The sequence below is a fragment of the Mus caroli genome, unplaced genomic scaffold (genome assembly GCF_978045245.1).
Source record: "Mus caroli unplaced genomic scaffold, Mus_caroli_1 scaffold_4, whole genome shotgun sequence".
Lineage (NCBI taxonomy): Eukaryota > Metazoa > Chordata > Mammalia > Rodentia > Muridae > Mus > Mus caroli.
The window spans coordinates 112,439,275-112,457,864 of record NW_028227259.1 but is presented as its reverse complement, the minus strand read 5'-3'; the positions used below and the strand labels follow the sequence as shown (position 1 = coordinate 112,457,864).

General features: G+C 39.2%; 1 protein-coding gene across 3 annotated transcripts in view; it reads right to left on the bottom strand.

Moving 5' to 3' along the window:
• The window catches only part of Mtf2 (metal response element binding transcription factor 2), a 43,971-nt gene that overhangs the window by 19,411 nt on the left and 5,970 nt on the right, over positions 1–18,590 (bottom strand). For all 3 annotated transcript variants that reach the window (XM_085836986.1, XM_085836985.1, XM_021163376.3), the window contains 4 exons: positions 9,160–9,358; positions 8,966–9,047; positions 3,150–3,346; positions 2,616–2,764 (listed from right to left, as the gene is read on the bottom strand). In XM_085836986.1, coding sequence (XP_085693112.1) covers positions 2,616–2,764; positions 3,150–3,346; positions 8,966–9,047; positions 9,160–9,358 — 627 coding nt within the window. The remainder of the gene's footprint in view (positions 1–2,615; positions 2,765–3,149; positions 3,347–8,965; positions 9,048–9,159; positions 9,359–18,590) is intronic.

Sequence of the window (18,590 nt, the reverse complement as noted above, 5' to 3'; positions counted from 1 at the left end):
AGAGCAATGGAGAGATGGCTCAGCAGTTAAGAGCACCGACTGCTCTTCCAGAGGTCTGAGTTCAATTAATTCCCAGCAACCACATGGTGGCTCACAACCATCTATAATGGGATCTGATGCCCTCTTCTGGTGTCTCTAAAGAGAGCAATGGTGTACTCATATACATTAAATAGATAGATAGATAGATAGATAGATAGATAGATAGATAGATAGATAGATAGAATTTTTTTCAACTTGGGTTCTTACTGCTGCACAGGCCAACCCTAAACTCCTGGCCAGCCAAGCAGTTCTCTCAACCTGTGAGTTATAACCCATTTAGGATCAAATGACTCTTTCAGAGAGGTCACCATCAGAAAACACAGATATTTGTATTATGATTCATAACATTAACAAATTTAGTAATGAAGTGGCAACAAAAACACTTTTATGAGGGGGGTCACTACAACATGAGGAAGTAAGTGCATTAAAGGGTTGCTGCACCAGGAAGATTGAGAACTCCTGTCCAAGGATGAAGCAATCACCCTTCTTCATCCTTCTGAGTAACTATAGCTACAGACATGTACCACTAGCCTGGCTCTAAACTTGCAATTTAAAAGCATCTTTTTAATATGTGCATGTGTGGGTGCCTGCTTCTCCATATGTACATAATGTGCATGCAATGCTTTGCAGAAGCCAAAAGAAGAAAGCAGATTCTCTCAGAACTGGAGTAAAGAGATGACAGTGGTACTAGGAATGAATCCAGGTCCTCGGAAGAGCAGCATGTGCTCTTAATCACCAAGCCATCTCTTTAGCACCACCCCCTTTTAAATTTGTGTGCTTGCATGTAGGTACATGCATGTTGAATGTAAATACCCACAAAGCCCAGAGGGGTGTGGATCCCTGGACAAAGAGTTACAGTGAGTCACCAATATGGTTGCTGAAAACACAAATAAGATCCTCTAGAAGAGCTCTCAACCCCCGGAGCCATCTTTCCATTGCCTCTGAAACTTTTTTTGCTATAGTTTATTTTGCTTTTTCACATCAAATATCTGTATCTTGCAAAAGATAGATTAAAAGGACCAAGGTACCAATGTTTAGCCCAAATGCCAAATGGCCATAGAAATTTCTGTTTATGAACATTTTAGTGTATCTATTTATATTTCTGTTTATTATAATGAAAACCAAGTTCAGTATTGTTATAAACTCTATAATATCTGATTCAGATAGCTAAAAACTGCCAAAAGTGAATTTTCATCTCAGGTTATTACTTGAAAACAGTAAGACCTTTCAAAAAGTCTTTTTGCCTAGCAACTAATTGTATAAGCAGAATCAAAACAACTGCTATGCCCATGATTCATGGCTATATTATATTCTAGGCACATCTCTGTGAGTATGAGGCCAGCCAGGCCTACAGCTAGAGTTACAGGACAGCCAAAGCTACACAGAGAAAGAAACCCTGTCGTGAAAAACCCAAACCCAAACAAACAAATAATTGAATAAATAAATGGCTCAAATTACGTGATCTAATTAAAGATGTGATGTTAACTAGAATGGCCAACATCGTATGATTTCCTTTTACAATCTTATAGAATGGTAAAATTAGTGATAATTGATGAGTGCCATAGCAACAGAATTTAAATAGTAAACAAAACTCTTTTATGCACCCCGAATTATTAAAATCAAATGTCCTAGATTCTCAATACTGCAGTTACTAAGTCTAATTTAAAGATAAGATACTTGGGGCTGCGAGATAGTTCACTGCTCGTGTAGAGGACCTGAGTTCTGTTCCCAGCACCCACATTAGGCAGCTCACAACTGCCTGAAATCCAGGTCCAGAATATCTGATGTCCTCTCTGGCACTTGGACTCACGTTCACATTATTCACACACAGACATATCCACATATACATAATTTAAACTTATAAAATCCTTTAAGATAAATAAAAATAAAAAAAAAACACCCAGTACAGCTTTTTAGTACCTGGATATTATATTTCTTCAGTAAAATATTTTAAAATGACACTGTAGTTTCTTCTGAAAATTGTGTGCATGCATGCATGTGTGCACATACACAGGAACTAATAGTTGGAAAAGACTAGTTCATATGATATCCAGTGAACTGAGTTAACTTCCCACTCCAAAGTGGCAAAGGGAGAAAAAAGGAAAAAGACCAGGGAGGGGAAGGAAGAGGAGGAAGATGGGGGAGAGAAAGAACAATATACGTATTTTTTTAACTGATTCTTTCATACATTTGCAATTCTCTATCATTCCCACACCAGAAACAGTGATAGCACCTTTGAGAATCTGAGGCCAGTAGAGCAAGACCATGAACCATGACTCAACAAGAAAAAGAGGTCTTCATAAAAAATTTTTATGAGGGGCTGGAGAGATGGCTCAGCAGTTAAGAGCACTGACTGCTCTTACAGAGGTCCTTGAGTTTAATTCCCAGCAACCATATGGTGGCTCATGACCATCTGTAATGGGATATGATGTCCTCTTCTGGTGTGTCTGAAGAGAGCTACAGTTGTACTCATATACATGAAATAATCTTTTTTTTTAATTTAAAAAAAAAAAAGATAATGTACTTTAGTAAATAAAAATCACATCAAAGAACATTAAGTAACTGTGTTTACTTACTCTCCAGGGCCTCCACAATAGCAGTAGCACTGCTGGACATTGGTTTTATGACCTGCATCCCATTCAAGGTCAGCCACACTATAGGGTAATGTCTGCTTCATGACTTGCAATGCTTTGGCATTTGGTCCTTTCTTAAGCGCACCACCCCTCTACATATTAGAGGGAAAACATTTGAAAAAGTGAAGGTCAAGTTTTTTAACCAAATTTTCTAATTTTTAATTCTACATTTTAAAAATTCCTGATACTTGTGAAATAATTTCCATTCTGAATTTCTATGATAGCATACTGTCTGGTCTGTTACTAATAATGTATTTACTACATTCTACAATTTATTGTCCTAATCCCCACACCATTATCAGAAAGCACCAAAAAAAAAACCCTACGAGCCATTTAAGGATCATTAATAAAACAACTCTAACCAACACTAGCTGCTAATTTCATTCAGAACAAGCTTTTCAATGTACATAGTCATTTCAATAAGGCCTTACAAATTCTATTTAATAATGTCTAGCCCAAAACACTTTTAAAAGATACCTTTGTTGTTGTTGCAAAAACGCACTGTCGACAAAGCCACTTTTCATCTGAATCAATCACACTCGAGTCAATGTGAGGCGTATGACACAGCTGATGATATCCTTGACCACACTTATCACATATAACCATCTCATTGGGAGCTTCTGAATACTCTTCTTGACATATTGTACAGACCATTTCCCCACTCCCAGTGGCTCCTGAAATACATAAAGCTAACAGTCATGAGGAATAGAACTTTTATGACTCAGTAGTCATATGAGCATGTGTTAACTATATAAGAATGCTCAACAAAGCAAGCAACAACATACAATATTCTCTGCTCAGTTCACTAGCTCTGTTCCTCCCCTTCCTAACTTAGCATGTCTATCTACATGCTTTAATCTGCTTTTAGGCATAAGGCACGATGGTTCTCATTTCAAATACAGTATAAATGGTGATGGAGGATGAGTGTGGTGGTTTGAATGAAAATGGCCACCATACACTCATAGGGAGTAGCATTATTGGAGGTGTGGCCTTGTTGGAAGAAGTATATCACTGCTGGGTAGGCTGAAGTTTCAGAAGCTCAAGCCAGACAAGACCCAGCCTCACTCTCTCTTCCTGCTGCCTGCAGATCCAGATGCAGAGCTCTCCACTCCTCTCCAGTACCATGTCTGTCTGGTACCACTATGCATGACAATTAATTAAGCAAGCCCCAATTGGATGCTTTTAAAAAAAAAAAAGAGCAGTCCTGGTCATGGTGTCTTTTTGAAGAAATAAAACTCAAACTAACACACTGGGAAAGATTTATTAACACTAAAACTTCTCTGCAGAACACTTCTACTAAGGTTCAGATACTCATCTTTTTTATATTAGCAACGCAAGGCTACAGAGACTACTAGTCAAGGCAGTTATATGCTTCCTTTCTGGACTTAAAAACAGTTCTTTGTATTTATTAATTATGAAAGATAGCAATTAATTCATGGCTTAAATCTAGAAATATAGTGTCTAATACTGTACACAAAGAGAATTCTACTGCAACAAAAGTTGGAAGTACCAATTATTTATATGTGTCAACTAAGCAAGAAATTACTGTCTCCTTAACATTCTTAACATTTAAGAACATTTTGTTCTTAAAAAAAAAAAAAAAAAAAACTTCAAGAGGTGTGATTGCATACACATTTAATCCTAGGACTTGGGAGTCAGAAGCAGGAGAATCTCTTGAGTTTGAGGTCAGATGGGTCTACAGAGTGAGTTCCAGGACAGCTAGGGCTACACAGAGAAACCGTGAGGAGGGCACGTCAAAGATGGATGTTGTAACACAAATATGTAATCCCAGCACTCAGGGGGCAGAGGCAGGTGGATCTCAGTGAGTCCAAGGCCAATTTGATCTATACAGTAAGTTCAAGACAGCTAGACCTACTACATAGTGAGACCCTGACATAGTAAGACCATCTCAAAATAAAGAAAACCAAACAAAAAAACCTTCCGGCTAGAGAGATGGTGCAGCAGTTAATTAAGAACACTGGCTGGTCTTCCAGAGGTCCTTAGTGCAATTAATTCCCTGCAACCACATGGTGGCTCACAACCATCTGTAATGGGATCCGATGCTCTCTTCTGGTGGGTCTGAGGACAGCTACAGTGTACTCATATAAATAAAATAGTAAGTAAATTTTTTATAGTAACACAAAAGTGTTGCTATTAAACTTCAAAATTTGAACGTATTACCATCTCAACATAATTATCAATTCTAGCATCTTCCTCTTTCTCATTTAAATATAGCAAAAATGATATACACTATCTATACATAAACAATAAATGCTTATATTTTTATGCTATAAATCAAACATCGTGTTACACCTCACTCTTTTAAACCTAACTTTCTTTGATGGGTTTGGGGGGGGAAGTCTCTCTGTGTATCCCAAGCTGGCCTGGAACTCACTTTGTTGCCCTTGAACTCCTATTGGCATGTTTCACCCTCAGTCTCTGAGGTGCTAAGATACAGATCTGGGTCACAGCAGTCCACACAACCAACAGACTATGTTAATATACTATTCAAAAAGAAGTGATAGTCAAGCAGATGAAGGAACTGACCTAAGTAGTCTAAGTTAGAAAGTATCAACACTAGATGTCAAACCCTGATGTGCCAGAAGCCATGCTCTCCCACCATACACTGATTCTTCTCACCAATACAAGGAAATACTTCTACCAAAGCATTTTCACATAGCCAGTTTTCCAAATTATAACTTCTAATAGCTGCATAATATTCCATCTAGTGGAAGAAAACAAATTTCCTTCATTACTTCTTTATTCTGTAAGATATAGGTAACATAGAAGTTACCAATTATTATTTTATTACTTTGCCTGTTTTTGTATTATTGACTATTTGTCTACTTAGGTCCTCTGTTTCTACCAAATTTTGTTTACTGTGATTTGTTCCATAGCTTCTGGGTTTATGGCTACAGTTAGTCAATATGAGTTGAGCCTTATCATGGTAAATGTGTTGTTTCAAAAGAAAGGGTTGGGCTGTCAAGATGGCTCAGCAGGTCAGAGCACTGACTGCTCTTCCGAAGGTCTTGAGTTCAAATCCCAGCAACCACATGGTGGCTCACAACCACACATAATGAGATTTGAGGCCCTCTTCTGGTGCATCTGAAGTCAGCTACAGTGAACTTATGCATAATAATAAATAAATCTTTGGGCCTGAGGGAGCAAGTGGGGCCAACCAGACTGAGCAGAGGTCCTAAACTTCAATTCCCAGCAACCACATGAAGGCTCACATCCATCTGTACAGCTACACTGTACTCACATATATAAAATAAATATTTTAAAAGTCTTCAAAAGAAAGGGTTGTATAGCCTCCATGAGTAGTAGATGCCTAATATAACTTCCACCATTTCCATGTGGACTGGTAAGGAAGAAGGTAATTCTGCAGAAGAGGAAGTTATTAATCCAATAAACTGTACATACTCAAGAAACAAGCCTAAGAAACCTGAAAATTATCTTTATTTGTAAAATCCAAGTCTATCTCTTTTATTATCAAATTCACAAGATTACTAGCCTAACTTAATTGCCTATTGTCTTCCTTACTACAAATTAAGCTATCTATGAAGTCTTAGCTTTTTCATTTTAATAATACCAAATGCTGGGCAGGAACGATGGTTTAGTGATTAAGAACTTGTTCCACTCCTCAACCACAAACCTTTAGATCTCAGCAATCATAGGCATTCCCTCAAATATTAAAAACCCAGCTCAGGTGGGGGTGGGATGTACAGACAGGAGATCACTGTGGCCTGCTGGCTTCTAGCACAGATGACATGCTAGCCTCAGGTTCAGGGAGGAGACCTTGCCTCAAATGAATAATACAAAGTTATAGAGGATGAAATCCTACATATCCTTTTGACCTCCACAAATACTCCCACCCCACGCACATGAATATAATAAATCTTGAAAGTATCTATCAAGGATTTACTTCAAATAAAGTGGGCATAGTGACAAACAGCTTTAATCCTAGCACTTGGGAAGCAGAGGCAACCCTACTTACTGTTTAGTTCAAAATCAACCTATTCAATATAGCAGGTTCCAAGCCAGTCAAGGGTACATTACCCTATCTCAAAAAATAAAATAAAATGGCTGGGCACTTGAGAAGCAGGCAGATCTCTTAGTTCCCAACTGGGAAGCAGTGTCACAAACCTCTGATCCAGGCCAGCCTGACCCAGGTGATCCAAGGCTAAAGAGAAACCTTGTGGTAAAAAAAGTAACTACCAAAAAACAATCAAGAAAACTACTATACAGCTCAGTGGCTAGACGCAGATACTGCTCTTATAATTGACCAGAGAGCAGTTTCCTGCACTTCTAGCTGAGGCTCACAACTGCCTGTGCTCCATCTTCAGGTTATCTGACACATCTAGCCTCTTCAGTCACCTACACTCAAATTTTTAAATTAATTTTATTTTTAAATTCAATTTTAATTAAAAAATATAAAGGTATAATAAACATTTTCACCTAGTTTCTTTCTTTTCAATTATATTTTATTAATAAGTTTCTAGGAAAGTTAAATTAGAATATTTTTATTCATTTAATGCAACTACTGAAAGAATAGCCCAAACAGAAATTACACTGTCAAGAGCAATGCAGGAATATATCATTTCATAGAAACAAATAAGTACTAGGTATTTAAAACCTTCCTAAATTTCTGTCTTAATAAAATACACATGCCCCTGTTATAATATTCATTTCTTTTTTTAAAATTTTACTTATTTAATGTATGAGTTCACTGCTGCATATATATCCACCTGCCTGAAGAGGGCATCAGAACCCCCTTCAGACACTTGTGAGCCACCACATGGCTGATCTCATGACCTCTGGAAAAGCATCTTTTTTTGTTTGTTTGTTTTTTTCGAGACAGGGTTTCTCTGTGTAGCCCTGGCTGTCCTGGAACTCACTTTGTAGACCAGGCTGGCCTCGAACTCAGAAATCCGCCTGCCTCTGCCTCCCGAGTGCTGGGATTAAAGGTGTGCGCCACCACGCCCGGCTGGAAAAGCATCTTAACAGCTCTTAACAGCTGAGCCATCTCACAGCCCACATTTCTTTTTAATATAAAATTTATTTTTATTTTATATGCACTGGTGTTTTGCCTGCAAGTGTGTTCTTTGCAAGGGTGTCAGATCACCTGGAACTGGAGTTACTGACAGTTGTGAGCTACCATGTGGCTGCTGGGAATTGAACTTGTATCTCTGGAAAAGCAGCCAGTGCTCTCTTAACAACAAAGCCATCTATCCAACTCATAATGCACATTACTTTAAACAATTAGCATGACTATTTTTTCCCAGATTTATGTAAACCTTTAGAACATAGCTTATTACCTAAAATTCACTCTTAAGTTTTATAATTATAAACAGGTTTCTCTTTCTCTTCTTTTTTTCTTTCTTTTTTGTGTTCTGTTGTGTTTGTTTTTCAAGACAGGTTTTCTATGTAGCCCTGGCTGTTCTGGAACAAGCGCTGTAGCACTATATATCTGCTGCCTCCCAAGAGCTGGGATTAGACAAGAGTTTCTTTCTCACAGCACTTTCAAGCACAGAGCACCCACTCACCTCACCCACTAATTAGGTGCCTGTTTGACAGGACTTCAAGCCTTTACACCTTTCTATCTCTGCATACCACTTAAGGGGACTGGAAAAATGGCTCAGCTTATTCTTGCAGAGAATCCAGATTCAGTGCCCAGCACCCACATGGTGACTTACAGCCATCTGAAACTCAAATTCCAGGGAATCTGACATCTCTTCTGACCTCCAGAATCACCAGATTCTGATTTCATGAATCATATATATCCAATCATTCATTCATATATATATATATGAATGAAGAGGAAAGAAAAAAGGAGAATGGAAAAATGGAAAAAAGATGGGATTTAAAAGGTAAAAAGAGGGAGGTAAGTGGTAGTGTATGCCTTTTATCCCAGCACTTGGGAGGAAGCAGGCAGATCTGAGTTCAAGGCCAGCCTGATCTACAGAATTAGTTCCAGGACACCCAGGGCCACACAGAAAAACTGCCTTAGAAAAAAAACAGAAAGACAGAAAGACCTATGTCAAACCTACCAAAATCTCCAAAAAGTAGAAAGGCTTAAACTGATTCAGCATGTAGAAGAATAACAGAAAACAGTATTAAATGATTCAATTAAACTATAGAGCTTTGTTTATAAAATAAATTTTTAAACTTCTTATACATGCTGCCCAGCCACTGAAGAACAGTATATTCAGTATCACTGGCACCAGAAAAAGTCATGTTGAAGAAAACTAAGTTTCGATATCAATCATGTTCAAGAGTAACATAGCACCTGCCTGTTTGGATGTCCTTCCAGAGAACCCAGGATTTGGAACTGTCCTCAAATATGATGAAGCAGCTCTGTTTCAATATGTTTATCTGCAATACACAAGAAATCAGTAACCCCTTAAAACTGTTAAGCATGAGGTTAAATTTTAAATTATTAAAATGAGTAGTGCAAGTATAGCAGAAATTTATTAAGGTAACTTGCCTTTTTGATAGTTCCAAGATAAAACAAGCCATCTGACCATCTAGCTAAGACATCTTGACCCTCTTCAAATTTACATGCTGGTTTTTTGGCTTTATGTCCATCCTGTAAAGACAGCTTGTTCAAGGATGCTGAGGTCTTTTGGTTTCGACGTAAAGGAGACCGCTTGTGGACCAGTGAATTACCTGCTCCTGTAGAGTCTCTGTTCAGGAAATAAAAGATCAAATAGAAGACGTATAATATTTTATACCAGATAAATCTCACATGTTAACCAAACTTTTGGTATAAAATCCTTAGTGTGTGAAAAAAACAACAATTAACTCAAATGACAAGTACTTTCTAAGTAGATGTAACTAAAACAAAACAACAATAATTCATGATATTTGCTTAGGGTATCTAAGCCAGGACTCAGAAGTCATTTCTGTTTCAGGGTAACTGCCTCCTAAATAACAGCTAAGAACCACTAAGCAGGGTAGCCCAAGGGGAAGTTCCAGGCCAGCATAGGCCACTCAGAAGTACCAGACCAGCTTAAGCTACATATTTGGGACCCTGTCCTTTAAACAGATTTGAGGATGTAAGCCTTAACTTCCTAGCTTGGACCACAAGTAATTAAGATATGCGACTTCTGGGTTACACGACACACGACTATGTTCACATTCGCTGGAGGGAAATAACAAAGCCGCCACTGGGAATCACTAAGCAAAGAGCGGAGAATACGTCAATCAGAATATACAGACTTAATTTTTTTTTAAGTTGATAATTGATCAGGTGACAAGCTCAGCAGATAAAGGCATAGGCCAATGAGCCTGACAACCTGAATTTGATTCCCAGTACTCACAAAAAAACAGAATAGACTCCTGTAAGTTGTCCCCTACCTACACATGAGTACACAAAATGAATGTAATTAAAATTAAAACTTCAGATTCCACAAAATTACAATCAAGTGAAAACTGGAAGATTTTATTTCTTAAGCAATGATCCCAAACAATAAACTATAAAATCATTATAACTTACATATTAAAAACTGTGAACAATATAGCATGCCATCAATTTATTTTTTTTTTAAAGTTTATGTATTGGGTATTTTGCCTGAATGCATGTCTGAATGCACGTGTGGGGCTGGTGTTACAAGAGACCAAGAAAGGATGTTGGATCTCTTAGCCACCAGAGTCCTCTAGAAGAGCTGCCAGTTCTCTTAACTGCTGAGTCATGTCTCCAGCCCGAACATCAACTTTTTTAAAGGACAAAGCAGTGCTTGGGTTCATTGTTCCAGTTTTAGATATTTTACTGGTTAACATTTAAGAATATGTAAAACTAGCCGGGCGTGGTGGCGCACGCCTTTAATCCCAGCACTCAGGAGGAAGAGGCAGGCAGATTTATGAGTTTGAGGCCATGAGGCCAGCCTGGTCTACAAAGTGAGTTCCAGGATAGCCAGGGCTATACAGAGAAACCCTGTCTCAAAAAACAACAACAAAAACAAAAAACAAAAACAAAAAACAGGGGCTGGTGAGATGGCTCAGTGGGTAAGAGCACCCGACTGCTCTTCCGAAGGTCCAGAGTTCTAATCCCAGCAACCACATGGTGGCTCACAACCATCCACAACGAGATCTGGCGCCCTCTTCTGTAGTGTCCGAAGACAGCTACAGTGTACTTACATATAATAAATAAATAAATCTTTAAAAAAAAAAAAAAAACAAAAAACAGACATCTACTGTTTAATTCTGGTTATCTGAGATAGAGTTAAACTCATAGACAAGTAAATAGAAGTATCTGGGGGTAGGAGAAAGGATTAAATGTTTACAAGAACAGAATTGATATAAAAGAAATACATTTTAAAGTTGTCCTAAAAAAGAATTAAGAACTGATACCTTTCCCCTAAATTGTAAAAAATATTAATCTATGTATCTAACAAACTCAAAACCCTATGAGTATAGTAACTGTAAACAGAATCACTGAAAATCAGAAAGATAATCTTCAAACCAACAAGACAGCTAGGGATGTAGCTCAGTTGGTAGAATGCTTGCCTAGCATAGACAAGGTCCTTGGTTCCATCCCCAACACAAGACAAAAATAAACAAAAGAAAAACAGGTACACACCTGTAATCCCACTACTGGGGAGGTGGAAATAGCAAGATCAGAAGTTCAGGGTCATCCTCAACTACAGATAGCTTGAAAAGTTCAAGACCAGCTGGGCGGTGGTGGCGCACGCCTTTAATCTCAGCACTTGGGAGGCAGAGGCAGGTGGATTTCTGAGTTCGAGGCCAGCCTGGTCTACAGAGTGAGTTCCAGGACAGCCAGGGCTACACAGAGAAACCCTGTCTCAAAAAACAAAAACAAAAAAACAAAAAACAAAAAACAAAAACAAAAAAAAGAAAAAAGAAAAGTTCAAGACCAGCCTGGGATATGTCTAACCCTGTATAAATAAGCAAACACTCTAAGTTCAGTGATGACTTCAGGGATCTTGAATCCCTATGTAAGTAACTGTCTCAGTTACTGCACTGGGTGAAGACTTGAGCATAGGAAACCTCAAATCAACCTACACGGTGACACACTTCCTCCAACAAGGCCATACCACCTAATAGTGCCACTCAATAAAACACATGAATCTATGGGGCCAAACCTATTCAAACCACTAAATTCCATTCCCTCGCCCCTATAGGCTTATAGCCATAACACAATGCAAAATGCATTTAGTCCAACTTCACAAGTCCGTCTACTGAAGTGACAACAATGTTTAAAAGTTCAAAATCTCTTCTGAGATTCATGCAATCTCTTTACTGCAGTTCCCTATAAAATCAAAAAGCAGACAGCATATTTCAATAAGTGGATATACATTATCATTTCAAAAATATAAGAGTAAGGAAATACTAGATTAAAACAAGACCAAAAACCTGCTGGGCACTCTCAACTCTGCATCTGCCCGTCTGATGTCCAATTCCTTTCAGCTTTGTTAACTACAACACACTTCTTTCTCCTGGGCTGGTCCCACTCCTGTTAACAGTTTTTCTCAGCAGATATCCTATGGCTTTGGCATCTGGAACATGTTGGGGTCTCCAAGGCAACTTCAACTTCATAGCTTCTTGTTCCAATGTCTGGGATTCATACATGATCTTTGTAGCATGCTAGGCTGACTCCACTCCACAGCTGCTGCTGCTCTTGGTGATCATGGTGATGGTACTGATCTCCAATACACAAGTGTCTTCCGTTGCAACTAGGCTTCATCAATAGGTTCTCTTCATGGTACCAAGCCTCAACTCTTTTGCATGGTCCTTTCAGTCCTGGGTCTTCAAATGTCACTGAGGCTGTACCTTCACCGATGGCCTCTTAGCCTCTCACAGTACCTAACCTCAGCTGCTCTCCATGACCCTTTCATAACTTCAAAATCAGTCCACTTGGGTATCTCTTACACACTACCAATTCCAGCTGAAACATGAGCTACAACCTTGGCTATTACTGGAATACAGGCTCCTTTGTGCTCTCTGAAAACACTTCCCAGATTTCACTTCAGTGATGCTGGTCTCTTCTTAATCACCATGAACTTCCTAGCTCTAGCTAACCAGCATCCCAGTAGTCTGTCCCTTCTATTCTTGACTAAAACCAGAGCCACATACATGGCCTAAGCTGCTAACCAAGTTCTGCTGCTTACTAGAGCTGAAGAAGGCCCCCTTCTTCTATTACATTATCAGAAGCTTTCTGTTTTCCAAATCCCTTACTGCCTATGCTTGGCTGTCTTGGAACTTGCTCTGACCTTGAATTTAGAAATCTGTATGCCTCCTCTTCCTGAGTGCTAGGATTAAAGACTCCTACCACCACACTTGGACCTAAGCTTTTCTTTTTAATTCCTTTTCTCATGAAAAACTATGCCTCAAAATCCAGATCAAAAAAGCCTGTGTCTGGATCACATGTGCTCTACATTTCTGGACTATATATAGTTCACTCCATGTCACATAAAGTTGACAACCAAGAATTGCCCTCATAAACTATCCCTTGTCAGCGTGACACACAATCAGATCTCAGTCCAAATAGAAACAATAGCCAGGTCACAGTAAGGCCTAACATAATAACTACCCCTCATTCAAATGCACACCACTTAAAACAATAAGCTAGCTGGGTGGGATCCTGCCTCAAAGCCACCAATCCCTTAATTCTATTCAACATCCGGGAACACAGGATTTAGCTCCATTCCACTTCCTGGTGCCCCTTTAATCTTTGAACCACAAAGTTTGTACTTTTCCTTAGTTTGCTAAATCTGATCAAAAGGCTCTTCTGAAAGAGTAAACCACGGGACACAGTCTATGGTGGATGTTTTGAGATTTCCTTTGTCAATGCAAATAATCTAAATCTCTTCACTTTAGCCTCAAGCAGACTCTTCAGACAAGGGCAAATAGCAGCTACATTCTTCAATAAATACCCTAAGAACAATTTCTAGGGCACACATTAAAACTCTTCTCTAAAACCTCTTGAGCTACTGTCTTCCATGCTTCTACTAGTGTAGCCTATTAAGCATCAGATCCCAATTAAAGCATTCCACTCTTTCCAAAGTACCAAAACCCACATTCCTCCAAAAAACAAAACAAAACAAAACAGCTGCATGGTCAGGCCTATGGCAACAATACCTCACTTCCTGGTACCAACTTTCTGTTTCACTTTGGATTTCCATTGCTGTAAAGAAATGACCAAGACAACTCTTATAAAGGCAACCATTTAAATGGAGCTAGATTACAGTTTCAGAGGTTTAGTCCATTATCATCATGGTGGGAAGTACAATAGCATGCAGGCAAATGTGGTGCCTCAAAGCCCACCTACATAATGATTCACTTCCACCAATAAGGCCACACATTCTAATACTGCCAGTATGTATGGCTAAGCATTCCAAACATGACTCTATGGGGGCCAAATCTATTCAAACCACTACAATAGGGCTGGTGAGATGGCTAAGCAGGTAAGAACACTGACTGCTTTCCCAAAGGTCCTGAGTTCAAATCCCAGCAACCACTTGGTGGCTTACAACCACCCATAATGAGATCTGATGCCCTTTTCTGGAGGGAGCAGGGCCAACTGGAGCAAGTAGAAGTCCTAAATTCAACTCCCAACAACCACAAGAAGGCTCACAACCATCTGTACAGCTACAGTGTACTCATATGCATAAAATAAATAAAACTTAAAAAACACTACAATAACCCAAACCTGAATAGTATAAGTAACTATGAAAAATAAGCCAGCAGAATGCTCTCTAATCCTGGAATGGAAACATACAATCAAAGAGGCAAACATCCTCAGACACAGTCATGTGCTTTGCTATTATTTCGACATGCCCTCTCTTATGTGATGGTTATGTTATGTTCTTGTCTTACTCTCCACTGTATTACTTCTATCACAGAGTACACATTCTTACATCAAGCATTAAACTTTGTCCTTTTTCCTCCCTTCTCCTGAAATCGATGATGTGTGTTTGGGAACAAGAGCCCATCCTAGTAACAGTTACCTTTACCCTTTGACCTCACTTTCTGCATCCTGTCCAAAGCCAGATCCCTAGAAAACCTTTAAGAAGCCCAGCACTTGAGAAGCAAAGGCAGGCAGGGCTTTCTGAGTTCAAGGCCCACTCTACATAGTGAGTTTCAGGTCAGCTAGTAAGACCGTCTCAAAAAGAGGAGTTGGGGGAGAAATGGACACAAGATGGCTCATCTGGGAAATACTCCCCTCAAACCCATATAATCTAACAAGTTGTCCTCTAACCTCCATATGCACGATGATATGGATATACATCCATACTCAATGAGTATGAGAAATGTGGTAGAGCAAGATGGCATAGTAGGTTAAGAGTGTCCATTAACAAAAGAAATGACCTGTGATCAATCCTGCTACAAACTGTCCTCTGACCTCAGCATGCATGGCATGGCGTGGTGTGTATACACACACACACATATATATATACATATATACACACACACACATTTACACATAGATGAATAGTTTCTTTTAAAAAAAGAGAAACCAATTAAGGGTGCCAAAATATATTTAATAAAATATTACATTTTTAACAATAAAATTGTATATGTAGAGCCAAAGTGGTATTGTACACCTTTAATCCCAGCACTTGGGAGGCAGAAGCAGGTGGATCTGAGTTCAAGGCCAGCCTGGTCTACAGAGTGAGTCCTAGGACAGCCAGGGCTACACAGAGAAACTGTCTCAAAACAAATAAACAAATGAATAGGATTTTAAAAAGTTTTTTATTGTTATCTTTATTTATTATATGTATATACTGTATAGGGATATGCACACATTGGTGCAGGTGACCTTGGAGGTCAGAGGTATCAGATCCCCCTGCATAACCAGAATTACAGGCAACTGGGGACTGCCCAATACGGGTGCTGTGAACCAAACTCTACAAAAGCAGTTTTCATTCTTAACTGCTGAGCCATCTTGATAGCTCCAGGGATACATAATTTGATAGAAAATGAACTTCTTTGAGAGCCAATGGTAACAAATGACTAAAAAAAGTCTTTCTTCATTAGTTAGTTTACTAGCCTATAATAAATAAGGCCGTGACTTAACAACTTAGTAATTGGTTGAATAGTTTAAATAATGTAATTAAAGAAAAGACTAGTTACTCCATCCTACCTTCCCATTTTTCCCCCTACTTATCTAGGAGAAGATTAATTGTTAGAGCCTAGATAGCTTAATCTAAATAGTCTTTGGACCAGTAATATGCCTTAGCAAGTAATAGATCTTGCTGCAAATTTGACAACATGAGTTTGATCCTCAGAACCCACAAACTAGAAAAAACTAACTGCAGCAAGTTGTCCTCTGACCTCCACATGAATGCTATGGTACACAGGTACCTGCACACACACAAAAAAGTATTTTAAAATTTAGCTGGGCAGTTGTGTAGCATGTCTTTAATCCTATCACTGGGGAGGCAGAGGCAGGTGGATCTCTGAGTCCAAGGCTGTTAGTTACAAGACAGCCAGGGCTACACAGAGAAAACCCTGTGTTGAAAACAAAACAAACAAACAAAAATGCAGTCCTTTCTGAGGCTACAGTTTCAAGACACAGAAGTTATATGGCCTTCACACTCTGGAGCATACAGCCAGTACAATCTATCTAGGCTAGTGGGATAGTTCAAAAGTGAGAGTAGGGGAGTTAGGGGTGAGGTGGTCTGAGAAGAGGTGGGGATGAATACGATATCAGCTTGATGGCAGTGGCCCACGCCTTTAATCCCAGTACTCAGGAGGCAGAGGCAGGTGGATCTCTTGAATTTGAGGCCAGCCTGGTCTATAGAGTGAGCTCTTAAGACAGCCAGGGCTACACAGAAAAACAGTCTCCAAAAAAAAAAAAAAAAAAAGGTTTTTTTAAAGTAACAGATTGTGAAAATACATTTAAGAACCTAGCATAGTATCATTTCTCAAAAAATGAACAAAGTAGTCTGTAATTTCAATTATTTTTCTTCAATAAAAAAATGAGTCTTTACTCTGCACCCTGTATACGTACAGTCTGTGTTCTTAGAAAACTGTAGGGTTTGCTTACCATATCCTCACGTACACCTATCACACACAATGCATAGATAAAGAATACACAGTCAGTAAACTACTTGTAACAACTGTCTGTTTAAATAAAGACTAGATTAAAGGTAGTTTAATCTAAGGGCTGAAAGCTACCACCCCCCAAATAGGACTCACCTCCCTAGTAGGAACTTTCATCCCTCTATTGTGCCGCTCCAATTTCCCTCCTCTTCTCTGGTAACAGCAATCAGCCATGACACCTCCACCACAATCACGTTTCCAGTACCCTTGCCACTACTCTAGTCCAAGATGAAACACTCGGCAGCTAAGGGAAAAAAGGAAGGAAAATCTAATCCTACTTCACACCGCCACCTTGCCCTTGATTCACCAATCTATAAGGCAAAAGCATCTTGCAATAGTGGGGGTAGGAAGGAATCAGAGCTAAGGGACAAAGCAAAGCAAACAAGACAAAACCCACTTCATCTATCCTGACACCGACCCCACCAACAAATCTCATCTTTTTGGATTTTTTTGTTTTGGTTTTAATGTTTTGAAACAGGATTCCCCACTGTAGCTCAAGCTGGCCTCTGCTTTAAAAGGGCTAGGATTATAGGCATGAGCCACCATTCAGAGCTCTTCTAAACAGCACAAAACTGCCATGGTGGCTATATTCTTTCCCAGAATTTCTTCTACTTCCTGTGATGGGAAGGATATAACCTAACAACAAATGAGGGAGCCACTCTGGTGGCATCTTTTGGTGGACTCAGATATAGTCGAATCCACAAGGTCACAACAGGACTCAGATGCAATCCTGCACCAAACCTATGGGAAAGTCATTCTCTTACCCCTTGAGATAGATAAAATAAAATAAAATCTGAGCCTGGGATGTCTTCTTTTTAATTGACGAATATACCAACATCTAACATCAAAGAAACCAAAGTTCTACAGAGACCAGAAGGCATAACACAGGCAGATTCAAGACTACCTCTAGGACCGGAGAGATGGTTCAGTGGTTTGTTAAGAGCAATAGCTGCTATTCCTTCTAGTAGAGCTGGGCTAGATTCTCAATACCTACAAAACAGGTCATTGCTGTTTGCAAATAGCCTCAGGGGGCTCTGACACCCATCCCTTTTTGGCTTTCACAGGCAGGAGGCACACAAACAAGGATGTTTACACAGGCAAAACACATTTTAAAAAATAATTTTAGAAAAGTTACTTCTACTCTATTTCTTAGCTTTAGAAATTAAAAAACATTATCATACATTAAATTTCTTTAATTAAATAGTAAGAAATGGCCAGGCACAGTGGTGTATACCTTTAATCCCAGCACTCAAGAAGCAAACACAGGAGGATCTGTGTTTAAAGGTAACCTCATCTCAAGACCCTGCCTCAAAAAATAAAAACAAAGTAAAATAAAATAAAAAATAAAGGAAAAGAGAGGCAAAGGGAGCTAGAAAGATGGTTTATCAGTTAAGAGCATACATTGCTTTGACTCACAACAACCTGTAGAAGATCTGACACCTTCAGACCTCTTTTGGGCACTGCATTTACATGCATATACACACAGGCACATAATCAAAATTAAAGTATTTTTTAAATTTATGTTTCAAGCCGGGCAGTGGTGGTGCATGCCTTTAATCCCAGCACTTGGGAGGCAGAGGCAGGCAGATTTCTGAGTTCGAGGCCAGCCTACATATTAAGTACCAGCACAGCCAGGGCTACAGAGAAACCCTGTCTCCAAAAAAAAATTGTTTCAGTGTTTTGCCTGCATGTATATGTATATGACTTGCATAAGTGTCCAGGGAGACCAGAAGGTACTAGATTCCCTCGGAACTGGAATTACAGATGATTGTGAGCCACCAAGTGGGAACTGGGAATAGGACCAAGGTCCTATGGAAAAGCAGCCAGTGCTCCTAAGTACTGAGCCTTCTC